General features: G+C 49.4%; 1 protein-coding gene across 1 annotated transcript in view; it reads left to right on the forward strand.

Moving 5' to 3' along the window:
• The first annotated feature begins 317 nt into the window (after positions 1–317).
• The window catches only part of LOC146019794 (prostasin-like), a 29,557-nt gene continuing 2,182 nt past the window's right edge, over positions 318–27,692 (forward strand). The window contains exons 1-5 of the mRNA XM_083152353.1: positions 318–979; positions 19,798–19,821; positions 20,861–21,005; positions 23,299–23,570; positions 26,894–27,060. Of these exons, the coding sequence (XP_083008479.1) occupies positions 940–979; positions 19,798–19,821; positions 20,861–21,005; positions 23,299–23,570; positions 26,894–27,060 (648 nt within the window). The 5' untranslated portion in view covers positions 318–939. The remainder of the gene's footprint in view (positions 980–19,797; positions 19,822–20,860; positions 21,006–23,298; positions 23,571–26,893; positions 27,061–27,692) is intronic.

Raw genomic sequence — 27,692 nt, forward strand, 5'->3', positions numbered from 1 at the left:
AGAATATAGATTGTAAGCACCACTGGGGCAGGGACTGATGTGATGTGTGTGTGTACATGTGGTAGGGAATATAGAGTGTAAGCACCACTGGGGCAGGGACTGATGTGATGTGTGTGTACATGTGGTAGGGAATATAGATTGTAAGCACCACTGGGGCAGGGACTGATGTGATGTGTGTGTACATGTGGTAGGGAATATAGATTGTAAGCTCCACTGGGGCAGGGACTGATGTGAATGTTCAAATATTCTCTGTGCAGCGCTGCAGTGTTTGTGTGCGCTATATAAGAAACTGTTAATATATAAATAATAAATACATATTTGGTTCCCCGGGCAGGTGTCCAAATGGCTTGGGATGTTCTCCTGTACCTGTGCTGCTGGGACGTCAATGGATTCCGCGCTGCAGCTGTGAGGTGACAACACAGCTAACAATCTGCACAGCGTGCGACTTCCACCACAACAACATTATTATTGTGTGTTATGCGGACAGTCAGGGCAGGAGAATGTGTTTGTGTGTGTGTGAGAATATACAGCCTGGCCGGTGACAATGGTGTGAAGTGAGGTGGTGTGGGAGGCAGTGGAAGAAACCTATGGGAGGAGGAGGAGACTTGTCAGGAACAGGTTAGGCTGGCCTCTCAGGTGAAACTCATTCTATGCACCTGCTAACATTCCTGTGCGGCCATCAGCACCAGTCACTCCGGATCCCAGATACTGAGCTCTCTCACCTCCTGGATGATTACACAGAGCACCCCTGGGCTAGCGCCTTACCTGATGTGAGACGTCTTACACCTACCTGGCCTGACCCCTTACCTGGATCTGTACACACGCACCTGCCGGCAGCCAGACACATACACCTGTCTCCACACCTGGATCCGTACAGCAGCCGCTATCAGCCTCCTGGGCCCTCGCAGAGAGGGGAGGGGGGACACCTCTATTTGGAGCATGGAAACATCCCTCCGACAAGTCTTGTTATTCCTGGGAGGTAAGTGACGGGACCCTCTGCAGTAACATGTATGTGACACGTATGTAATGTGGGATCTCATAGAGAGGATACTGTGTGGGCGCTGCCGAGCCTTATTTAGGACTTTCATCGTTTATTGCTCTTGGAGAGAGATAAAGTGGAGAGAGATGAAATACCCAGCTCTTAACTGTCATTTTTCCAACCCAGCCTGTAACATGGCAGATGGGAGCTGATTGGCTGCTGCTTTATCACCTTCCACTTTATCTCTCTCCAACGCTTAGTACATCAGTTTGAAATCTGACAGTTAGGAGCTGGTTGAATGGAATTTTATCTCTGTCCACGGTTTAGTACATCTGCCCCAATTTATGAGGTGTGACACATTATATAACACATGCCTCCCAACTGTCTTCATACAGGCAGGAAAGCCCCCATGCAGGAATGTTCTGCGGGCCAGGACTTCGGTCCCAATTCCAGGACGTTCCGGTGATATGTGCGGCCATCTATCAGTGGCAGGCGCATGTGGCATTAATGGGGGTTTGGGGGGAAATGGGCTGGGGTGGAAGAATGCTGTGGGGGTGGGGGGCACATGTTATAGACCCCTCTCCCTTTTGTGTGATACTGGTGTTTCTACTCCGTACTTCTGCCTTAGTCAGTGACTGTGCGTGGTATCTGCACTCCGATACCCCGATACTGCTGTGCTTACCCTGCATGGCGCTGCCTGCGCTTTGTGACGCCTTTATAGATTTACACCACCATCTTCTGCATGCCGCCGTGTCCTGATTGTGGTTCCTGCTCTGTACTTCTGTCAGTGACTGTGCGTGGTATCTACGCTCTGATACCCCGATACTGCTGTGCTTCCCCTGCATGGCGCTGACTGCGCTTTGTGACGCCTTTATAGATTTACACCACCATCTTCTGCATGCCGCCGTGTCCTGATTGTGGTTCCTGCTCTGTACTTCTGTCAGTGACTGTGGGTGGTATCTACGCTCCGATACCCCGATACTGCTGTGCTTACCCTGCATGTCGCTGACTGCGCTTTGTGACGCCTTTATAGATTTACACCACCATCTTCTGCATGCCGCCGTGTCCTGATTGGAGTTCCTGCTCTGTACTTCTGTCAGTGACTGTGGGTGGTATCTATGCTCTGATACCCCGATACTGCTGTGCTTACCCTGCATGGCGCTGACTGCGCTTTGTGACGCCTTTATAGATTTACACCACCATCTTCTGCATGCCGCCGTGTCCTGATTGTGGTTCCTGCTCTGTACTTCTGTCAGTGACTGTGGGTGGTATCTACGCTCCGATACCCCGATACTGCTGTGCTTCCCCTGCATGGCGCTGACTGCGCTTTGTGGCGCCTTTATAGATTTACACCTCCGTCTTCTGCATGCCGTGTCCTGATTGGTGTTCCTGCTCTGTACTTCTGTCAGTGACTGTGGGTTGTATCTACGCTCCGATACCCCATTACTGCTGTGCTTCCCCTGCATGGCGCTGCCTGCGCTTTGTGATGCCTTTATAGATTTACACCTCCGCCTTCTGCATGCCGTGTCCTGATTGGTGTTCCTGCTCTGTACTTCTGTCAGTGACTGTGGGTTGTATCTACGCTCCGATACCCCATTACTGCTGTGCTTCCCCTGCATGGCGCTGCCTGCGCTTTGTGATGCCTTTATAGATTTACACCTCCGTCTTCTGCATGCCGTGTCCTGATTGGGGTTCCTGGGGCCGGAGTTCCGTATCAAAGCCCCTTACAGTATGAGGAGAAGCCCCACAACATAGTCCGCTCCAATGGCAGAAGAGGGGGTATATGATCCTTCGGTCAACCACTGAGGTGACATTACTGGTCAATGCCTGAAATAGGTTGACATGCTTAAGGTAAATATGGATGGAAGGCCAACACAAGCATTAGGTCGACAGTCAAAAGGTCGAAATGGGTTATCACTTTTTTTCCATGTGCCGACATGAGGTATTTCAGGGCAAGGAGGAAGAACAGAATGGTGTGCCGAGCGTAGCGTCCACATTCGGAACAAAAAAACATATCAACCTTTTCACTGTCGACCTAATGCTTGTGTCAACCTTCCATTCATGTTGACCTTAAGTATGTCGACCTTGGGTTGGTTGACCCAGTGGCCCATACCCGAGGAGGGAGCGTTAGGATTGAGCTCCTTGTCCCAGAGGGTTTATAATGTAAAGACGTCTGATATAAGTATATACAGGAACATTGCCCCTGAGGCGGCTCCAGTATACCGTTTATTGGTGGTGGTTACATGGAGTTATTGCAGTGTTGCTGGGGTGAAACCAATACTCCCAGAACTTCCTTCCGCATGACAAGGAGACGAGAGTTTGGCCTATTGCACAACAGCAGTGATTGTGATACTTATTGTATGCACACTGCACAGGGCAGGGACTGTACATCCTGTGCCCTTCTATGTACTCCCCAGCGGCATCTGCAAGACTCCGTCCCAGCCCAGGCAGCAGCACTAGGGTTACATTCCTCAGCCATCCGCGCTGGGAGCAACCTGTGGTGATAACAACACCTCCACCCTCCAGTCACTTTTACTATAAGCCGCCTGAAATTGCGAAAACCGTTCCGCTGTAGCGATCTAGTGACGTTTCTTTTTGCAAGACCTCATTCATATAGCACGTCAAAATGCACAATGCTGACATTGGAGAAAGGTTGACACACCCAAAGGGTCGACATGATTTGCTCACTTTTTTTTGTCTTCATCTCATGCTGCATGGTGTACTGAGGCTGGATGTATGAGGTATATCACGCTGCATGGTGTACTGAGGCTGGGTGTATGAGGTATATCACGCTGCACTGTGTACTGAGGCTGGGTGTATGAGGTATATCACGCTGCACTGTGTACTGAGGCTGGATATATGAGGTATATCACGCTGCATGGTGTACTGAGGCTGGATGTATGAGGATATCACACTGCACGGTGTACTGAGGCTGGATGTATGAGGTATATCACGCTGCATGGTGTACTGAGGCTGGATGTATGAGGTATATCACGCTGCATGGTGTACTGAGGCTGGATGTATGAGGTATATCACGCTGCATGGTGTACTGAGGCTGGATGTATGAGGTATATCACGCTGCACGGTGTACTGAGGTTGGATGTATGAGGATATCACACTGCACGGTGTACTGAGGCTGGATGTATGAGGTATATCACGCTGCATGGTGTACTGAGGCTGGAGGTATGAGGTATATCACGCTGCATGGTGTACTGAGGCTGGATGTATGAGGTATATCACGCTGCATGGTGTACTGAGGCTGGATGTATGAGGTATATCACGCTGCATGGTGTACTGAGGCTGGATGTATGAGGTATATCACGCTGCATGGTGTACTGAGGCTGGATGTATGAGGTATATCACGCTGTATGGTGTACTGAGGCTGGATGTATGAGGTATCTCATGCTGCAGGGTGTACTGAGGCTGGATGTATGAGGCATATCACGCTGCATGGTGTACTGAGGCTGGATGTATGAGGTATATCACGCTGCATGGTGTACTGAGGCTGGATGTATGAGGTATATCACGCTGCATGGTGTACTGAGGCTGGATGTATGAGGTATATCACGCTGCATGGTGTACTGAGGCTGGATGTATGAGGTATATCACGCTGCATGGTGTACTGAGGCTGGATGTATGAGGTATATCACGATGCATGGTGTACTGAGGCTGGATGTATGAGGTATATCACGCTGCATGGTGTACTGAGGCTGGATGTATGAGGTATATCACGCTGTATGGTGTACTGAGGCTGGATGTATGAGCATACCCTCCCAACTGTACCGGATTTGCCGGTACAGTACCGTTTTTTAACGGTCTGTACCGGCAAATAAAACCTGTACCGAATGTACCGGTTTTTGTGCCCAAAGCCGACTCCCCCAGGCTGTCGGGTGCGCCAAGCACCCGACTCGCCCAGGCTTGCCAAGCACCCGTTCCCAAGGGTGCATTCATTGTGGGTACCGACTCCCGGACCAGCATGTGCGGCGTCATCGTCATGATGTCATGACGCACACAGGGGACACAGGACTCCGGCCGCGCGAAGTGCAGCAGAGATAGCTGCTTTAGGCTGAGGACTCCCGGACCAGCGTGTGGCCGCGGCGCGTCATAACATCATGACGCGTCGCGCACAGGGGACAGGACCCAGGACTTCCTGAGCAAAGAGAAAGCTGCTTCAATCAGCTATCACTGACTGCACACAGCGTGGAACACAGCGGCCGCGGGACCCTGGTCATCAGGTGCAGCCAGCGGCGGCCGGAGGCTGGGAGTTAATAGGTTAAACTTTTTTTTTTTAAATGAATCTCTTCTCATTCTAGTTACGTGCTGCAGCTCAGTCCTATGACATGTGATGGCTGCTGACATATTAAATAATGCATTTATTTTCAATCTTCTGCCTACAATATTATGAATAATCTGAAATGTAAAAAAAAAGATTATTCATAAGTTATTGTAGGCAGAACATTGAAAATAAATTCATTATTTAATATGCCAGCAGCCATCACATGTCATAGGACTGAGCTGCAGCACGTCACATTAAAGGAATTTAAGTGCTCCTAAAGTTAAGAGTATCCCCTTATTAAAAAAAAAAAAAAGCCCAGTACACATTTGGAACGGAGGCATGACCACACCCCCATTTACCCATGACCACGCCCCATTTACATGTGGCCACACCCCCTTTCTAAATGTGTACCGATTTCTGCCCTTCAGATGTTGGAGGGTATGTATGAGGTATCTCATGCTGCAGGGTGTACTGAGGCTGGATGTATGAGGTATATCACGCTGCATGGTGTACTGAGGCTGGATGTATGAGGTATATCACGATGCATGGTGTACTGAGGCTGGATGGATGAGGTATATCACGCTGCATGGTGTACTGAGGCTGGATGGATGAGGTATATCACGCTGCATGGTGTACTGAGGCTGGATGTATGAGTTATCTCATGCTGCACGGTGTACTGAGGCTGGATGTATGAGGTATATCACGCTGCATGGTGTACTGAGGCTGGATGTATGAGGTATATCACGCTGCATGGTGTACTGAGGCTGGATGTATGAGGTATATCACGCTGCATGCTGTACTGAGGCTGGAGGTTTGAGGTATATCACGCTGCATGGTGTACTGAGGCTGGATGTATGAGGTATATCACGCTGCATGGTGTACTGAGGCTGGAGGTATGAGGTATATCACGCTGCATGGTGTACTGAGGCTGGATGTATGAGGTATCTCACGCTGCATGGTGTACTGAGGCTGGATGTATGAGGTATATCACGCTGCACGGTGTACTGAGGCTGGATGTATGAGGTAAATCACGCTGCACGGTGTACTGAGGCTGGATGTATGAGATATATCACGCTGCACGGTGTACTGAGGCTGGATGTATGAGGTATATCACGCTGCACAGTGTACTGAGGCTGGATGTATGAGGTATATCACGCTGCACGGTGTACTGAGGCTGGATGTATGAGGTATATCACGCTGCACGGTGTACTGAGGCTGGATGTATGAGGTATATCACGCTGCACAGTGTACTGAGGCTGGATGTATGAGATATATCACGCTGCACGGTGTACTGAGGCTGGATGTATGAGGTATATCACGCTGCACAGTGTACTGAGGCTGGATGTATGAGGTATATCACGCTGCACGGTGTACTGAGGCTGGATGTATGAGGTATATCACGCTGCACGGTGTACTGAGGCTGGATGTATGAGGTATATCACGCTGCACGGTGTACTGAGGCTGGATGTATGAGGTATCTCACGCTGCATGGTGTACTGAGGCTGGAGGTATAAGGCGTCTCGCACTGCATGGTGTACTGAGGCTGGATGTATGAGGTATCTCACGCTGCATGGTGTACTGAGGCTGGAGGTATAAGGCGTCTCGCACTGCATGGTGTACAGAGGCTGGAGGTATGAGGTATATCACGCTGCATGGTGTACTGAGGCTGGAGGTATAAGGCGTCTCGCACTGCATGGTGTACAGAGGCTGGAGGTATGAGGTATATCACGCTGCATGGTGTACTGAGGCTGGAGGTATAAGGCATCTCGCGCTGCGCTCACAAACAGGTTACATTCGTGCTGTTAGCTGAACCCAGGACATTTTCTTAGTTAGCTGCGGGCAGTAACAGGAATGCTGTTAATGTAATGGAGGGTTAATCAGTGACTGTATATTCTGCCTGTGTGGGTACTGGATGACAGACGAATACATGTTCCTTGCAGGCTTCCCCTGTGATCAGCGATCCCTGCTGTGTTTAGCCTGTTAATGGTTACTATGGAGACTTGTGCTATTAAGGTCGATGGCTGGTTGCAGTATCACCATCGATGGCAACTGCACCGATGGCCATTCCTAGTGGGGTCACCATATATGACTGCAGATATATAGCAGAGCTATCTGCTGACTGCCTGTATGCTGGCATCACAGCTTGGCAGGGAAACTCAAAATGCCCGCCCCGCTGTGATGTGAGGACCGGCGGATTGATAAGTGGTGGGTCCACAGCCAAGTAAGCTGACCTAGTGCATAAGTGCTTGTCGGCCTATTGACTTAATCTAGATACTGCAGACCTATCAGCTGCTTCCCTAGTACCTATAGGACTGCAGTATTATGTCTGGGTAATGGTGACAGATAGGATTCACCTCTGAGATCCATATAGGGTGATATCGGGTTCCTTAGGGCTTTGCACATATGCGTTCCTCTCCTGTAAATGTCCATTACAAAACACTATGAGTAGTGTTCATTCTAGCACCCGCCATCTTTGAAAACCTGTCTGTTGTAGTGCTTCTAGCACAGTGTGGTCTGTATATCAGCACTGATATGCAAACCAGACCTCTTCTAGAAACACCACAGCAGACAGCGACACCCCAGGCCGGGAAGAGGAACTGCATGGGTTTTCAAAGATGGCGGGTGCTAGAATGAACACTATATGAGGGAGAGGTATCAAACCTTTTTGAGCAAGAAAAAGTACCGACCAATCAGCTTCTATCTGTCTTTTTACAGGGTATGTTTGAAAAGATTGCCAAGAGCTGATTGGTTGGTTGGTACTTTTAATCTATCTCCAAGCTACATCTTCTGTGTCTATTTATGGAGCTGTGGGAATCTCTTTATCATCGGTCATCCCTGTTGATAAAAGGGCTTTTCATCGCTTTGTGCTACTCAGGGAGCGGGATACCGCAGGGACGTCTCTGGTTTCTACCACGGTCTCCCGAATATCACATCAGTGACTCAACATCACTACTACAAATATCTAGAAACTTTGTAGGAAAGAATCGGAAGAAATAGGCCAGAGATGGGCAAACATGGTTTCATCCTCCATCAGGACGACTCCCCAGCGCACACAGCTCATTTTGTGATGCAGTTTTTGGCCGAGAAATGGATTGCGGTGCTAAACCACCCTCCATGCTCACCAGACCTATCGCCGTGTGTCTAGCCCCATACACACGGGGGAGATATATTGCTAGCAATACATTGCTGAGCAATATATTGCCCAGTGTCTCCTTTTCATCAGCGACCAGAGATGGTCGCTGATGAAAGGGATCCTCTGCCGGCGGTGCCACAGAGGTAATCAGCTGGTCGCAGGAGCAAGCTCCTGCGACCAGCGATTAGAATGGGGCTGAAAACGGGAGCACGCACCCGGCGATTTATCACCGGGGCACACTCCCAATCACTGGCAATATGGTCGCCTGCAACCATATTTCCAGCGATTTCAGCCCCTATCGCCCCCGTGTGTACACATCACCTGCTTTCGTTTCCCTAATCTTTGGGGACTTGTGCTGTATCACTGTGGTAAAGAAGAAAGAACAGAGCTACTGAGACAGGTTACGGATAACGAACCACAGCGCAGCTGTGACCAATGGAAACTAAGAATGTAGCGGTGGGTGGGTGTAGAGTGGGAACTGGTGTTGGTAAATTGCTGACTGGATGAGGCTGGAATGTCATCAGTTTTGTGTCTCTGCTCTGGCTGGAATGTTGTTGACATTGTGTATTTTGCTTATGGCAATAACCGTTTTTAAATGTTTGATTATAGGCAATACCGCTCCCTGCTAACAACAGGGACGTTATGCAAAGAAGCACGTAAGTCATTTTATAGGTATTCAGGCGATGTCATGTATTACTCTATATGTGGGGTTTTATTATGTTGTGGTGTTCCCATCAGCCAGCGCCATCTGAAGATGACATTTTCCCATAATCTATGGGCTACTGCATCTCATTTTACTGGAGAGGGATCGTCCAGATCCCTTCCCATTGGCCACCACTGACGCATGCACACTTGCAGGATCTAGGACTTTTGTCAGGACAGGGTATACTGGTGCTATGTCCCTGTGCCCCAACAATAAGTGCAAGTTGGGGCCTAATTCTCACCTCACAGCTGCATTAAAAATTAGGTAGATGAAGAAGATAAAGGTGGAGCCCTATAGATTATCAAAAATAGATCAATTGGGTATTAAATTAAATGAATACAAAGAAGGATATATTGTATAAAATTTAGCATCGATTAAAAAAATAATAATATTGACGCATATAAAATATTAATAACATGAAAATACAATGAATTGAAATATCTCCAATATGGATTTGGCTATTGAAGGACTAAGGAAAACATGGTATACTTCGACTCAGTCCCGCTTGTTCCTATGTTGCTGCCTTGACGGTGAATGCTGTACCCCAAATGATATGTCCAAAGATACAATAGACTGGACTTGGTGGGTGCCCATATACCTGACTGGGTTATAGCCTGTGATGCTGTTCCAGATCCTGGATTCTTCGGGAGAGGCTAATTCCAGGATCTGGAACAGCATCACAGGGTACAACCCAGTCAGGTATATGGGCACCCATCAATTCATTTGGGGTGCAGTCAATAGATCTATTTTTAATAATCTATAGCGCTCCACCTATATCTTCTTCTTTCTTGTATATTATTTGTTTGGGATTTGACCTCCTCTTGTGTGTGAGCAGCTGGCCCAGCACCCCACTCCACAGGCGCCCACTTCTTTACCTACGGGCAGGGCCGGGGGGAGCGCCCCGGTGTTCACCCGCTCCACCGCAGGGTTTATGCGGCTGCGTCGCTCCACGGGGGGATGGGGGGGTAGGGTGGTGTTGGTGGCAGGTGATGCGCTGCTCACCTCCATCCAGGGGGGGGACCTGCTCCCAGCTGCCACCCTCCAGTGGCCGGCGCCCCAGGCAAATGCCTAAATCTGCCCAGTGGTGGCGCCGGCTCTGCCTACGGGTAAAATAAAATATTACTTCTATTCTCGATGCTGAATACGCCTGATTATCACTGAGCAGATCCGTAGCTCACACAGTTCTGGCTTTCCTGGGGTGGGGCACACAGTATATCGCCTGCAGTAGAAGGAGTATGTTTACAGTTATTCTGCCAACTACACTAAATGCTTTATTATCAGGTTGGCATCGTGGTGCTGACGAGAGTGGTTTAAACAACTTTTTTGTTGACATGATGATTGCGTCCGTTTCATGTCTCAATGTCCCAGTAGCAGACCTGTCCTTATCTCGCACAGCCCACAGGTGAGGGAGGTGGTTACGTTACCAGACCCAAGGTCAATAGGCAAAGACAATAAGACTGCTGTTCTCACGGATAAAGAATGCGGACTCCTCATCGGAGATGGCAGAAAACATTTATTATAATCCACAGACGTTCTCTAGCATGTCCCCATGTCAAAGTATGACAAAGGTGGTGTTGTTTATTTAATCCCAATGGAGAGGACCCCGGATGTGTGGCATTTGGAATGCGATGCCTTCAGCCGCTCATCGTAAGCGTTTATTAACGCCATATGCATGAAGAATTTGGCAAAGGACAGCCCATATTACCGAAACCGTAATTGCTCCGGTATGTTTCCTTCTGCCGACATAAAATAGTTTATTCCTTTGTTTTAACAGTCCCAATTGGATTACTTTATTATTGGCCCCAAATCCTGGCCAGGCCTCAAGATCCACTCGTTCCTCTGTGTGTAGGTGACCATTGCTCTGTAATCCATAAACTTATTATTATTATTATTATTATTATTATTATTATTATTATTATTATTATTAAAAAAATATTATGTGGGGGTGAGTGATGATTTTCATCCCAGGGTTTGTGGGACCATGATGACTTGATTAGCATGGGATCATATCATGACACCCCGCTACCCTCTTCAGTAGGAAGTACAGATGTGTGCCAGACTATTTTTCCTTGTTTTGGTTCTAATTCTTTTGACTTTGTATTTTAAATTGTTCCTAGAGATTTATTAACCTCAATAGCATTCATTTACAGTTCATTTTGACCACCTCAAGTTGTTTGTTTAGGCCAAAGGCCGCAGCGAGCTGGCTGGATACTAAACAACACAGCGACACAAACACACAGCATTTTTTTAGAACATATTGGTGCAATATTGAATTTTACTGGAGCTCTTGCATTGACCAATGGACATGCACAGTTTAACAAACCAAGCACTTCAGTAACAGAGGCTTCCACTTTTGTGGCTGAAGTGCCTGGTTTGTTTGAGCCCCCACAATAAAATCCATACGGAGGTTGATGATGGGGGTGTTTTTAAATTGTAATCTTGTAGAATGTTTCATTTTCTTAAATAAGATACATAACATGGAGGGAGTGCCTAAATGGCTTACCTCCCTACCTCTGCTAACGTTGGCCTCACTAATGGAGCAGAGGCCATCACAAAAATTGCCAGGATTGGCTAAAAATAATCCCACACCCAGATTTTTTTGGTTTTATGACAATGGCTTTCTTATTCTATCGGGCAAGAAATGCAGCCAGAGGGGGCTGGCTTACATAAACAACATCCTCGGTGTCAGGTAGTACACACATCCTCCCATCCTGTTCCACTGCCACACACGCATCCTCAATTTCTATTGTATCTCTATGAGGACAGTTTGTGAGATGTCGGACTCACTTCGCCGCCCATCGCATACTTAATTATCGCATATGTTGTAACATATGCGATAATTAAGGCAAAGGACAGCTCTTGCGTTAAGTGCTGTCCTTTGCGGTGAGAGTTGCCGGGTCCCAGCAGGTCCCGGCGGCTCTCCCCTCCCTCCCACACCCGGCGCTGCTGCTGCTGCGCCGGGCTCTCCTCCTCCCTGCACCCGGAAGAGGATCAGTGCAGGGAGGAGGTCACAGGTCCGGGCAGCACTGCGCTGCCCGGACACAGGTGAGGGGGGAGGGGGGTCGGCGCGGGGCGGCGGAGGGTTGCGATAGAAGCCCATTGGCTTCTATGGGGCATCGCCAGATTTTTCTGGCGATGTAACCCGGCGGGGGATGCTTACAGCATCCCAAAATGCGGTAAAAACCCCGATAACGGGGTTTATACCGCATTTTTAGTTTAGAGAATCCCGCCCTCAATCTGTCTCCAAATCATGTTACATGCATCTAAAAAACATATCCAGAATACGACCCTATCTCTCACAAGACACTACCAAATCTCTTATCCATGCACTCATTATATCCCGCATTGATTATTGCAATAGTCTCCTAACTGGTCTTTCCAAGAACAGAATCTCCCCACTGCAATCAATTTTAAATGCTGCTGCTAGGCTGATCTTCCTAGCAAGACGCTCATCGTCTGCTGATCCACTCTGCCAGTCCCTCCATTGGTTGCCTGTATATTACCGTATTCAATATAAAACACTTCTGCTCGCATATAAAGCTATTACCCATACTGCACCAGCTTATATCTCTGCACTTATCACACAATATCTCCCATCTCGACCACTCCGCTCTACACAAGATCTGCGTCTCTCTTCTGCACTGATAACTAGCTCCCATTAACTATTACAGGACTTTCATCGGGCTGCTCCCACCCTGTGGAATGCCCTTCCACGCACAATAAGACTCTCCACTAGCCTCCAAACTTTCAAGTGTTCCCTGAAAACTCACCTCTTCAGGCAAGCCTATCATATTTATATACCACACGCATAACCCTCTGAGGCACTTATGTATTATATAGCTTCCCTTCTGGACTTGTAACTTGTTGGGACTGCTATGCTATTACAGGTGCCTGTCCTTGTGTTTCCCTCCTATATCCCTATAGATTGTAAGCTTGCAGCAGGGCCCTCCTACCTCCAAGTCTGTCTGTTGTTACCCAGTTTGTTTTATCACTGTCTACCATTGTAAAGCGCAACGGAATCTGCTGCTATATAAGAAACTTTAAATAAATAAATAAACGTATGTGAACAAAACACACTAGGATAAAACACAACAAACCGTACATACAATAGCTTTATAGTTGTTATTTTTCTATTTTGAACTCGCAGCCTGGTCCCATGGATTCCCAGGGCTTTGAACAAAGCACACTAGGGTAAAGCGCACCAAACAGTACAAATAATAGTGCAATATATTCTTCACTTCACATCACAGCATATGAAAGGGTTTTTATTTATGAATAATTAATACACTGGAGCACAGCCTACACAGATTGTGCAAACGTTTAACAATTAGGGGCGTAAGCAATCGGTTTAGGCTGAGGCTGACTATGCATTATTATTAATATTATTATTGTTTATTTATATGGCGCCATAAAGGGTCTGCAGCGCCTAACAATACATAAATGAGCAAAAACAGATAACGTATTAAAGTACAAGACAATATAGGACAAGTACATGGTAAATATGGATAGTTGCATCAGGGGACAGGACTCTGAAGCAATTATCAGGGTGGCAGAGGTTTATATATTCTAAGAAAGGCACATGAGGAGAGAGGGCCCTGCTCGTGAGAGCTTACATTCTAAAGGGATGGGGCAGACAGACAGGGGTGACGCAGAAGGGGTAGCAGTGAGCATAAATCAGGGTTGCCTACCCTCCCGGAATGGCCGGGAGTCTCCCGAAAATCGGGTCCCCCTCCCGGCCCCCAGGAAGGGTGGGCAGCCCTCCCGGATTCAGGGGGACCCCCCCTGTACCCCCGATCGCGGCATTTAAATGCCGCAATCCGCGAGTCTTAGAGGAGTGGGCGGAGCTAAAATGGCAAAATTGCGTCATTTTAGCCCTGCCCCCTCCACGAAGATCCATGAATTCAGCGGTTTATCATAATGGGGGGCGGGGCTTAGTGACGTCGCGCTTGAGCCCTGCCCCCCGAGCAGCTGCTGAAACTCTCCTCTCCGGGCTTCTCCCGGAGAGGAGAATATTAAAGTCGGCAACCCTGACATAAATAGACGGTTAGGATGAAAGATGGTTGGATTTTATGCTGGAGGGTGGGAAGATAATCAGTTCAGTCCTAGACATTGTAAATCTAAGAAAGCGCTGGGTCATCCAAGAGTAGATATCACAGAGACAGTTGGAGATATGAGTGAGGACAGAGGGAGAGAGACAGTGGCGTAAGTTCATCCCAGTTGCCCGGAGGCAAGGTAAGTACTGGTGCCCCCCCCCTCCCCCCCAAATAGCTCATTCAGCAAGGTGTCTGTCTCCAGTAGGGTCATGGGTCTAATACAGGGTGTGACACTTGCAAAAATGATGTTAGAAGGGTGAGTCAGCCACATTAGCAATATCAACTGCTTTCAATTAACTGATTCAAACTCAAAGGGAAGGAGAGGTGCCCCATTGGGAGCAGGAGCCCGGCGGCAGATGACTCCATTGCCTCCCAGAGTTCTGCCTCTGGAGAGCGATCAGGAGAGGAGAGGTAGATTTCAGTATTATCAGCATAGATGTGATAGTGGAAGTCAGGTGAGCACATAAGCTCACCCAGAGAGGACATGTAGAGATAGAGAAGAAGAGGGCCAAGAATACAATGTTGGGGGACACCTATTATCAATGGAAGAGCAGGAGAGGTGAGGTCATTAGAGGTACAGCTGGGCATTTCCAAAACTAACAGTGCAAATACAAGCATTAACAGTGATAGTAAAAGTTGTTTGCAGATGTAGAAATGGTGATATTACGACTGAATAACCAGATGAAGCAGCCAGGAGTAGTGTGTTGTGAATATGAAGTGAGCTCACTCAAAGCAGTCCTTTGGTTTTCTGATTTGCTGTTGTTTTCACTGATGAAGGATATAAACTCTATATTAAAGTAATGGATAATTTACTCCTATCTTGTTGTATAGAGGCTAAAGGCCCCCATACACTAGCCGATTTTGGTCAGATTTCTGCCAGATCAGTCGGATCTGGCAGAAATCGGACCAAAATCGGCTAGTTTGGATGTCCCCTCAGATCCGATGCGCGGTCCCGTGCGCATCGGATCTGCGTCGGGTGGTCGGACCTGCTGCACGTCCGACCACCCGACTTGGGACCTAGTGGGGCGGCGAGGCGGTAGAGGGAGCAGGGGGGGCTGGGGACACTGCGGGGGACACAGGCGGCATAGAGCCGCGCAGGGGGAGACGGCGGGAGCTGTCAGTATTGAATAAAAAAAAAAAAAAGCCCATACAATGCATGGGCGGCCTGTGATTGGCTGAGCGCTCTCTCAGCCAGTCAGCAATTGGCTGAGAGAGCGCTCAGCCAATCACAGGCAGCCCATTCATTGTATAGGCTTTTTTTTTCTACCATTGACAGCTCCCGCCGGCTCCCCCTGCCCGGCTCTATGCCGCCTGTGTCCCCCGCAGCGTCCCCAGCCCCCCCCGCTCCCTCTACCGCCTCGCCGCACAGACGCTGGGGGGACACAGACGTGTCACCCGCAGCTTCCCCAGCCCCCCTGCTCCCGCCTCGCCGCACAGACGCTGGGGGGACACAGACGTGTCACCCGCAGCGTCCCCAGCCCCCCTGCTCCCGCCTCGCCGCACAGACGCTGGGGGGACACAGACGTGTCCCCCGCAGCGTCCCCAGCCCCCCCTGCTCCCTCTACCGCCTCGCTGCACAGACGCTGGGGGGACACAGACGTGTCACCCGCAGCGTCCCCAGCCCCCCCTGCTCCCTCTACCGCCTCGCTGCACAGACGCTGGGGGGACACAGACGTGTCACCCGCAGCGTCCCCAGCAGCGGGGGACACAGAGTCCCCAGCCCCCCCCCCCCCCTGCTCCCCGGGTTTTTTTACATGTGATAAATCGAGACGATTTATCACATGTAAAAAATGGCACATCAAGTGCCAGTCTAATCAAGCTCCCCCGGGGAGCAGCCGGGGAAGCTCAGGGGGAAGTCGGGGGCGACTTGTCCTAAGGACAAGTCGCCCTAGTGTATGGGGGCCTTAAGCTTTACTGTGCAATTGTGGGCAACCTGGTAGCACGGTGGTTGGCATCGCTGCCTCACATCGCTGATGGGGGGAGGGGGAGGACTGTTTTAAGGCAGAGGCTAATGTGCATGCTGCATATTCCCCGTACAGCGCTGTGTAATGTGAATGACGCTATATAAACCAGCAATAAATGGGACTGTAAAACACTGTGCAAACATCATATCATATTATATTGCTTGTGCCTCTGTGCTGGATCACATCTCCTAGAGCAGATAATGGACCCAGAGTATAATAAACCAGCCATATTGCACTCACAATGTTTTATGTTTTTGTTATATGAAAGATAAGCTGAAGCTCTATAAATCGCTGCAAAGGATGTGTGTGCGCGTGCGTGTGTGTGTGTGTGTATGTATAATTTCCTTATTTCCTCCTCCCTTCTGCGGTGAAGTACCTCCAATGACCACTAGGGGCCACTCATCAGACCAAATAACTCCTTTACAGAAAGTGAAAACAAAATGATCTGTTACAAACTTGCTGGATATCGAGGGGGGGAAGGGTATGGTATAATCCTCCGACATCGTAATCCCGGAAGCCTGATAGGGGGGCGAGCGCAGTCAAGCCACTCGCCACGCTGCGGGCTATGTGCGCTCATCGCCTATTCTTTTCTCCCTCTATGGAGGTCATAGAGCCCCACGAGGGAAGTCGGGATTCAGACTGTCGGGATTCCAATGTTGGAGAGATGACCGTTAGAATCTAGACCATCTGTGCGTCATCCGGCAGCCATGGAGAGAGAAAGCTGTGATGACAGAAATCGGAGGTAGAAGCAGAAGGCTACGGATCGATGACATCTAGATCACGTGGTCAAACGCTAATGGTGGAACGTGTCTAGTTAGATGCCTAAAAATAGTCGGCAGCATCTAGATCCACAGTAACAAAAGATCAAGGCAAGCCAAGGGTCAACAGGAATGGTCGACAGTGACAAGATCGACACAAGTGTTTTTGGTGTCAACATATGTCGACATGGACACGGTATTAGTGTACTGCGTTGTCTCCCATTGCTCAGCACTATTCTATTCTCCCTCTATGTCCACTCGGATAGTAAAGTATGAACAAGTCGGTTAAAATCATGAAAAACTCGTGTTGATACTGTCAGTGTCGACCATTTTCACATTTACCTTTTTCTTGCGTCTATCGTCTGTTAATGGCGCTACCGAAGATTTTTAGGCATCTTACTAGACGCGTTCGACTATTAGTGGATGACCACGGGATTGTTAATGTAGACATCGCCAATCCAGTGACCGGATACGGGAACAGATCGGGACTAAGCCAGGGGCAAACGCAGGATTTTCAGAAGGGGGTTTCCAGAGGGGCGGAGCAAAGCACAGAGATGGACACTTAGGTGACCCAGTATATGCCGGGTCAGTCAAAGTATTATAGATAGACCAAATGTATATAAATAATAATAATTCTCTGGTGGGAGAACAGCTTGCTTGTCTGCAGATATCTCCAGTTCCCGGAAATAGATTTCTTAGATTTTAATGGAATTAAAAATGAGAGAATCCCACCTACCAAATGGTACTGGGGACTAGGGGATCAGAGTTCAGGAGGCAGAGCAATCTGCCAACGAGTATATAAAACTACATACCAGGTGTGTGGAGCTGGAGCAATAACCAGCTGCTGGAAGCATACCTCCCAACTTGTGTCCGGATGAAATAGGGACACTCGCGCTGCGAAGCCGCGCGAGCGTCCGAAAAGGGGGAGGGGCGTATGCAAATGAGGGCGTGGCTTATGCTAATTAGCCGCGACCTCATTTTCATACGAGAATAGACGCTGTGCGCATGCGCACAGCGTCTATTCTACTAGATTGGGGGGTCTCCCAACTGCCACCCCCCGCAGCGGGACAATGCCTGCCGCGGGTGGGACGTCGGGACAGGACCCGAAAATCGGGACTGTCCCGACGGAATCGTGACAGTTGGGAGGTATGTGGAAGGCCGATATCTCTGGTACTGGGAAAAGTAGAGACAAGCTTCTAGTGTCCATCAAAGGGGGGAGAGTCCCAGATTTTAGAATATACCCTCAGAAAAACTCAAAGTCAGACAGAACCTGAAATATCTGACTGGGAAGAGCAATTAACAGGCTTGGATGGGGACCACTGCTTTGAAGTCAGATATCTCCGGTTCCCAAGGGCCGATTTTTAAAATTCTTGTACCCATGGAAAGAGGGGACCCTCAGCTTTTAGCCCAGGGCCCTTAGACTCCTGGGGGGGGGGGTTCTGGGTACTCATAAACCCCCCCTGCGTGCACCACTGTAAGCTGGCGTTTTCACTGGCTGTTAGCTAGTAGTATACAATGTATGGTCATATTTACTGTACACTAAATAGTGTGGGGGTCTATGTACTAAGACCAGAGAGAGATAAAGTAGCAGCCAATCAGGTAACTGCCTTGTTGCAGGCTGTGTTTAAAAAAAATGTCAGGAGCTGGTTGGCTGCTATTTTATCTCTCTCCACTTTACCTCCACCCAAGGTTTAGTAAATAGACCCTATAATCTGTAATGTGGCAGTTAGGAGCTAGTCGGTTGGTATTTTTTATCTCCAAGACTTAGTACATCAGCCTCTCAGAGTGTCAGCGTGTGGTTACACACCATTACAGGAGCTTATCGGTACTTTACTTCTCTCCAAGGTTTGCCCCCTAGTGATGAGAGTCCAGTGGGTTTGCTGTTACAGGTTCAGCATGGGATAATCTCACAAGGACAACGGCAGCTGAATATCCGCAGAGGGTAGGAATGAGGGCACCACACCCTGATGGTGTGTGTGTGTGTGTGTGTGTGTGTGTGTGTGTGTGTGTGTGTAAAGCCCCGTACACACGGGGAGATATATTGCTCAGCAATATATTGCTAGCAATATATTGCTGAGCAATATATTGCTCAGTGTCTCCTTTTCATCAGCGACCAGAGATGGTCGCTGATGAAAGGGAACCTCTGCCGGGGGAGTAGCAGAGGTAATCAGTTGGTCGCAGAAGCAAGCTCCTGCGACCAGCGATTAGAATGGGGCTGAAAACGGGAGCGAGCACCCGGCAATTTATCGCCGGGGCACACTCCCATAACTGGCAATATGGTCGCCAGCGACCATATTTCCAGCGGTTTCAGCCCCTATCGCCCCCGTGTGTACACAGCTTTAGGTACCACACCCGGTAACCCAGTGATCAGCCATCTGGTGACTTGCAGCACTGCTGGATCACCAAAAAGTGTCAGTTGTGGCCATTTTGTCGGAGTTCTGTGCATGCATGGTAGAGTCTGGGCCATCTAGTGCTCAGATGCCACTTCACTGTGCACTAGAGCAGTGCTGGATGGCAGAGAGGAGGGGGCCGAACGGAGGAGGCTGCAAGTGCACACGGGCCACCTTCTCTGCCATAACCCCTTCCTATGGGCAGAGGCGTTCAGACAAGGGGGCGGGTACTTTTTACCAGGGCCCGGTGGCACTGCTGGCACCCCTTCCTATGGCGTATGCTGTATTAGATGGGCCCAGACAGAACACATTGCATGTCCGTGTAATATTAATTTGCCAGTTGGGACTCACTGCGCCCATCCTGAGGTGTCGGGGGACTCTGCAGAAGGGGCACCCCACATTAGCTTGTCATTAATAATAATAATAATAATATATAAGAAGCAGCCACTTCCAGATGTTATCCGCTGCTCTCATCCTGACGCCTTTCTGTTTCTCTTTCAGCGTTGCACATCGCATCCTGCCAAAGTAAGTCTATCTGTCTGTGTTCCGTTATATCATCCTGATTATCGTATCCTTATAATGATACTGTTCTTGTACCGATTGTTATGTCATGCAGGCATTATATACTGTTATTAGTGTTCATTCTAGCTCCCTGCATCTCTCTAAACCAGTGCAGTAACTCCTCCCTGCCTGGGGTGTCACTGTCTGCTGTGGTGCTTCTAGCACAGTGTGGACTGCATAGAAGCGCTGAAATACAGACAACACTGTGCTAGAAGCATCTCCGCAGAGAGAGATTACCCCCCCATCCCCAAGGCAGGGAACAGGGAAGAGGAACTGCACGGGTTGTGAAAGGTGCAGGGTGCTAGAGTGAGCACAGTTATTACAGCACTACAGCTTTAAATATTACATCTCTCTATAAAACACGCGATCTGAGATGTGATTGGCTGCAGCTGGTTACAGTGCCCAGTAATGTGTGTGTAAGGTGTAAGCATATTATTCAGCACTGTACACCATTGAGGGATTGGCTGAACAGACCGCAATATATGGAATATAGGAGTCCCTGCCCACGTGAGCTTACAATCTATGTTGGAAAGTAGTGTACGGAGGAGTAACTAATAAGGAGCTATTGTATTGTAACCTAAACTGAGGTAATTCTACCTAGACGTGATGTTCCGCCTTCCTGCCCTGGGTGTCGCTCTCTGCTGCTTCTAGCACGCTCTGGTCTGTATCTCCGCACAGTGTGCTAAAAGCACCAGAGCAGAGAGGGACACCACAGGAAGGCAGAACTGCGCGGGTTTTGACAGAGTTCCAGACTTAACCTTGTGTTTCATCAATAGGATGTCAATATATTGGTATCCCTTTAATGCCAGCAATAGAAGGCCCACCCCACTGATAAAATGATTCCACTGGTGTCAATGTCCAATTCCCACTGTCCCAAAACATTTGTCACAGGGATCCCACCCCACCCGGTTCTGTCCAGCTGGGTAATTTGGTTGGTGGGTATTATGTGAGTTCCACCCTTCTCTGCCCACACGTGTAATCACCAGTAACTTTGTTCCTGCAGAAGCTGACCGCATTGTTGGAGGACAAGATGCTGACATTACAAACTGGCCGTGGCAGGTCAGCCTGTGGTACAATTCGCAGCCTGCATGTGGCGCATCTCTGATCTCTACTGGGTGGGTCTTGACAGCGGCCCATTGTTTTCCAGAGTAAGTATGGTAGGACAACGCTATCTTCTACCCTCCACTTTTTTCCCATTACACTATAACAGGGGTGGCCAACCGGTCAGAGGTAAAGAGCCGAAAAATATCTGTAGTCAAGCTAAAGAGCCAACAACATGCGCGCGCCTTCCGACGCGCGTGCCAAAAAAGGGGCATGGTCTATTTGGACCCCTTGGGTGGGTGTGATACACATATGCCTCCAATAGTGCAGTGCCATATATACATATGCCTCCAATAGTGCCAGATACACATATGCTCCCACGGTGCCAGGTATGCCCCACGGTGCCACAAACTGCTATGCCCCCACAGTGCCAAAAAGCTGGTATGCCCCCACAGTGCCACAAACTGCTATGCCCCCACAGTGCCACAAACTGCTATGCCCCCACAGTGCCAAAAAAGCTGATATGCCCCCACAGTGCCAAAAAGCTGGTATGCCCCCACAGTGCCACAAACTGCTATGCCCCCACAGTGCCACAAACTGCTATGCCCCCACAGTGCCACAAACCTATGCCCCCACAGTGCCACAACTGCTATGCCCCCACAATGCCACAACTGCTATGCCCCCACAGTGCCACAATCTGCTATGCCCCCACAGTGCCACAATCTGCTATGCCCCCACAGTGCCACAACTGCTATGCCCCCACAGTGCCACAACTGCTATGCCCCCACAGTGCCACAACTGCTATGCCCCCACAATGCCACAACTGCTATGCCCCCACAGTGCCACAAACTGCTATGCCCCCCAGTGCCACAATCTGCTATGCCCCCCCCCAGTGCCACAAACTGCTATGCCCCCACAGTGCCACAACTGCTATGCCCCCACAGTGCCACAATCTTCTATTCCCCCACAGTGCCACACACTGCTATGCCCCCACAGTGCCACAAACTGCTATGCCCCCACAGTGCCACAAACCTATGCCCCCACATCGCTACAAACTGCTATGCCCCCACAGTGCCACAAACTGCTATGCCCCCACAGTGCCACAATCTGCTATGCCCCCCCAGTGCCACAATCTGCTATGCCCCCACAGTGCCACAATCTGCTATGCTCCCACAGTGCCACAATCTGCTATGCCCCCCCAGTGCCACAATCTGCTATGCCCCCACAGTGCCACAATCTGCTATGCTCCCACAGTGCCACAATCTGCTATGCCCCCCCAGTGCCACAATCTGCTATGCTCCCACAATGCCACAATCTGCTATGCCCCCACAGTGCCACAATCTGCTATGCCCCCACAGTGCTACAATCTGCTATGCCCCCACAGTGCTACAATCTGCTATGCCCCGACAGTGCTAATTTCCCAGCAGCAGCACTCACCGTTGTTGCTGCTGCTGCCGGGCGGGGAGAGGACAGTCTGGCGTCCCCCTGCAGTCCTGTCATGTCACCGAGGGGAGGAGAGCACAGCACACCGCGCGTCTCCTCCCCCCCCTCACTTCCCTGTGACTGGGCCGTCCACCAATCAAAGCTTGCGGGCCGGCTCCTGATTGGCTGCCGGCCTGCGAGCTCTGATTGGCAGGTGACCCAGTCACAAGGATGCACAATGAGGCGTAGGAGAGATAAGCGATGCGCGCTCTCCTCCCCTCAGAAGGAGAAGGGATTCGAGGAACCGGCAGCGGGTGATGGAGACGGTGGGCGGCGGGCAGCAGTGGGAGCAGGAGCCGCACTTTAACAGGGGGAGAGCCGCATGCGGCTCTAGAGCCACAGGTTGGCCACCCCTGCACTATAAGGTGGTGCGGCAGCCACTAGTCCTCCTCCTCCTTCTACCTCCTGCTCTTCCTCCTTTCTGGTCCACATTGGTTCGGGGTATCTCCAACACTCTCCAGGGCTCTCTCTTGTTCTGTGTCATCGGTCTCACCCTATTCACTTGTGTGTCCCCAAGTTACTGGGTCTATAAAGAGCATATGTTGAAGCCGCTTAAGCAGTCAGTAGTCCAGTTCCTGATTGTCGGGAAACTACACCTGGACAGAACCCGTTCTGCTCATGTGCGGAACGGGTCGTGCAATCGCAGAGCAGTATTATGAATGCCTCAACCTGATTGGCAGGCAGAGGCATTCATGCGGGAGGTATGTTCTACCTTGTGGTGACATGAATCATGGAGGGGGGGGGGGGGATATGTATTACGACTTGGAGAGATACCAGCTCCTGTCATTTGTCCAACGGCCTATAACATGGCAGTTAGGAGCTGATTGGCTTGTATTTTATCTCGTGCCAAGGTTTAGAACACCTGCCCCAAGGTTCTCTCTAATGCATTGACCTATTTTCTTTCTTTTTCTCCTCCAGCGGAAATGACATAAAAGACTATATTGTGGTTGCTGGAACAACTACCCTGAATAACCCTGGCTCCGGTGTCCAGTCTGTGGCCTTAGAGTCTTTTACCAAGAACCCTGCGTACACCCCTGACGCCTATTCCTGGGATATCGCCCTTGTCAAACTTGCGTCTCCCGTGACCTTAAGTGATACTGTACAGCCCATCAAACTTCCATCTGTCAACGTGCAGTTTCCAGCCGGGATGACGTGCTACATCACTGGATGGGGATATATACACCACTCGGGTAAGGAGTCCGCGCTAGCCCGGGTGGGCTTTGTGACCACCTGGATGAATGGTTCATTAAAGGACACAATAATAATAATAATCAACTGCCAGCTAATTACAGAGCGCTTGATACAAAAGAATAACAGACTAATAGAAAATAATGACTCCTATACAGTTCTGCCTCCCCGGCCTCGTGCTGGCTAATATCAGCCGATGCGGGTGGGGTGATGGCGCGTTGAGCCGTGTTATTGCCCGCCCCCCTTGCATCAGCTACTGATAGTCAGGCTGAGGAAGACCTTGATGCCGATCTTGAAGGTCATTTGGGGCCTGGCAGAGCAGGACCCCTGATGTTTTCTTAGTTCATCACCTGGTGGAGCTGCTGTCATGGCGGCTGCCCACCAGATGAAGAGCATAGAAGACAACATGGAAGTCCTAGGGGAGGTGGCGACCATCGCTTGAAGGCCATAGCTCCTCCAGGTGAAGAATGTAGAAAACACAGAGGCCCCTCTCTGCCGGGCCCCAAATGAGCGTTTTGGAGCGTTCCCCTTGAAAAATAGCCCAGCCACTATGCAAATGAAACTCAATAGGAAAAACTAGATGATTGCAATGATGGCTAATGCTGGCCACACATCAGACCAACTTTCCTCCAACCATCCAACTAGTTGGATGGAATAAAAACCTGGTACTGGATAGGAGCAAATGTAATTTGTAATTTAAGTCATTTGTTTCCCAAATCAGAAAATGGACAACTGTCACTCCGACATTGGGGCAGATGTATTAAGCCTTAACAAGAGATAAATGCAAGGGTGATAAGGAGAGATAAACCCCCAGCCAATCAGCTCTTTACTGACTTTTTTCAAACACAGCCTGTAACATGGCAGTTGGCAGGTGATTGGCTGGATGTTTATCTCTCCTTATCACACTTGGATTTATCTCTTGTTAAAGCTTAATACATCTGCCCCAATGTACTGTAGTTGGACCTATTTGAGTTAAACAGTTTCACTGAATGTTTTTGTCCATTCTCCTGAGTTTGTGAGCAAATTGCTTATTGGCATTTGCCCCCATACAGTACCAGATATTCAGTCCAACCAACCAACTAGTTGGATGGTTGGAGGAAAGTTGGTTTGATGTGTGGCCAGCATTACCAATAAACTGCATTTCTCTTGGCAAATAAATCTATTTCCTAACTTTGGAGTGGTGATTGATAGTTTGTGAGCCCTTCAGAATTTTCCATACTGCTGCTGAAACTTGGCCTAAGACTAACTAATACCCCTTTTAGACCAAAACGCCGGGTCGCACCCGGCTTTTTGGACCCTGGTTGAAGCCGGGTGTGACCCGGCGTTTAGGGGCATTTACACCGGACGGGCTTAAACGCCTGCACCCCCCTCCCGCCCCTTCCCGGCGCTTGAAGATGACAGCGCAATGTCATCTTCAAGCGCCGATCGACGCCGCCGTACCCGGAACGCTGCTGGGGGCAGCCCAGCACTAAGGTAAGCTGCTAGGCTACCCCCAGTCCCCACGTGCACCCCCCGCCATTGGACAGGAGGTGAATGGATGCCGCACACAGGCATCCGTTCACCTCCCTCCCCCGCCGCCGCTGCTGTGTGCAGAATATAGCAGACAGCAGCGCCGGCTGTCAGTGTCAGACTGACAATCCGTCCAACCTGCGGACGCTGCGGTCCGCAGGTTGGACGTTCCCCATTCATGTAAATGGGAGCCGGGTCATCCGACCCGGCGTTCCCATTTACACCGCCCTCTACCCAGGTCCTAGCCGTGTTCTACCCAGGTCAGGACCCGGGTAGAAGTCCCGTGTAAAGGGACACGGCGTTAGGGATTTAAACCGCCGAAGAACCGGGTCTGACCCGCCGCTGACCCGGATTTTTCGGCGGTGTAAAAGGGGTATAATAGTTGCAGGGTCACAAAGGAACCCAAGGTAACCTCTAAGCAACTGAAGGTCTTTCTCACATTAGATAATGTTAATGATAAAGTTTTGGATTGGCCAAGTCAAAGTTCTGAATGTAATGCAACTGAAATGTGGTGTAAGGACCTGAAGCGAGCAGGTCATGGGCGGAAATCTCCAACATAACCGAGCTGAAGCTGTTTTGTACGGAGGATTGGGGTAAAATTCCTCCAAGCCGATGCGGGGGATTAACCAACAATTACCGGATACTTCTAGATGCAGCCATTGCTGTGGAAGGGGGTCATACCACATACTGACAGAAAAGGGACACATGGGATATTGCATCATTTTCCTCAATAAATAAATGAGAACCTTAAATGCTATTCTTCATTTACTGGGACATGTTATGCTCTACATTTACGTATCTTTCCCATAGGCGCATATAATGAAACCGCTAAATAATACTAGCCAGACTGCTCAGTCATTTTATGAGTCGGGGAATAGAGTTCTGATGCTGAAGTAGTCTCTAGTATTATGCATTCAGTGGACAGACAATGTCTAGGTGGACCATTACCAGGTCGACATACCTAAGATTGACACTGCCAAAAGGTCATTACAGACTTTATGGTCAACATAGGCAAGGTCAACAGTCAAAAGGTCAACTTGCGTTTTTCATGAACTTTTGCAAAAAAAGGAGGTTTATCATACTATCCAAATGGGAATATAATAGTGCCTGATGCATTGCGAGGGGCGTGATACTTATATACGGCATCCAAGTCGACGTACGATTACTGGAACCCAAAAAATACTTTAAAACCTTAAGCTTGTGTCAACCTTTTGGCAGTGTCGATCTAAGATACGATGACCCTTTTTCGGTGTCTACCTAGTCACTGTCGGACATTAGTGGTTGACCTAGACATTGTCTCTATCATCTCTATACCGTAACTGTCTCTTGCTAGGTGGTCACGGTCCTACATACGTGTATATGTGATCCACAATAAGTTATCATCTAATGCTGGTCATCCAGAATTAACAGAAAAACTGTAGCTTCAGCTCTCCAGTAATTTTTTTTAGCACAACTATCTTCAGCACTTAGCAGTATTTATGTCTCCTTCTTTTGTATACTAGTAGCCAGATGTTAACATGGTATCCCACTATATGGATCTCTTTTTCCACAGACTAACCAACTCTCTGTCTTGTTTTAAACTAGCAGAATAAGGGCTAGATTCACTAATCTTTAAAAGTGATAAAATGGAGAGTGATAAACCACCAGCCAATTGGCTCCTACCTGCCATGTCACAGGCTGTGTTTGAAAAATGTCAGACAGGAGCTGATTGGCTGGTTGTTTATCACTCTCCATTTTATCACTGTTGAAGCTTAGTGCATGCTGGGGAGTTGTGCACTGTAATATGTAATTCTGCTGTTTTGTTGTGTCTCTGCAGTTCCTCTCGGAAGCCCAAAAACCTTGCAGGTGGGAAAGGTCTCCCTCATTAGCAGGAGGACCTGCAATTGTCTGTATAGCATCGACCCGGTGTCTAACACACTCTCGTCCATCCAGCAAGATATGATATGCGCGGGAAATACAGGCGGCACGGTGGATGCTTGTCAGGTACGTGTGGTCCTCAGGAATATACGGGTACACATATACTGACGGTAGGGCTGTACCCTGCTCTCCTCCCCACACACACCGCGGGTACACTTATACTGACGGGAGGCCTGTACCCTGCTCTCCTCCCCAACCACTCCCCCCGGTACACTTATACTGATGGGAGGCCTGTACCTCTCCTCCCCACACACACCCTGGGTACACATATACTGACGGGAGGCCTGTACCCTGCTCTCCTCCACACACACCACGGGTACACTTATACTGACGGGAGGCCTGTACCCTGTGCTCCTCCTCACAGACCGCGGGTACACTAATACTGACACTAGGCCTGTACCCTGCTCTCCTCCTCACACACCGCGGATACACTAATACTAACACTAAGCCTGTACCCTGCTCTCCTCCGCACACACCGCGGGTACACTAATACTGACACTAGGCCTGTACCCTGCTCTCCTCCCCACACACCGCGGGTACACTTATACTGACGGGGAGGCCTGTACCCTGCTCTCCTCCACACACACCACGGGTACACTTATACTGACGGGAGGCCTGTACCCTGTGCTCCTCCTCACAGACCGCGGGTACACTAATACTGACACTAGGCCTGTACCCTGCTCTCCTCCTCACACACC

The sequence above is a fragment of the Crinia signifera genome, chromosome 7 (genome assembly GCF_055691185.1).
Source record: "Crinia signifera chromosome 7, ASM5569118v1, whole genome shotgun sequence".
NCBI lineage: Eukaryota > Metazoa > Chordata > Amphibia > Anura > Myobatrachidae > Crinia > Crinia signifera.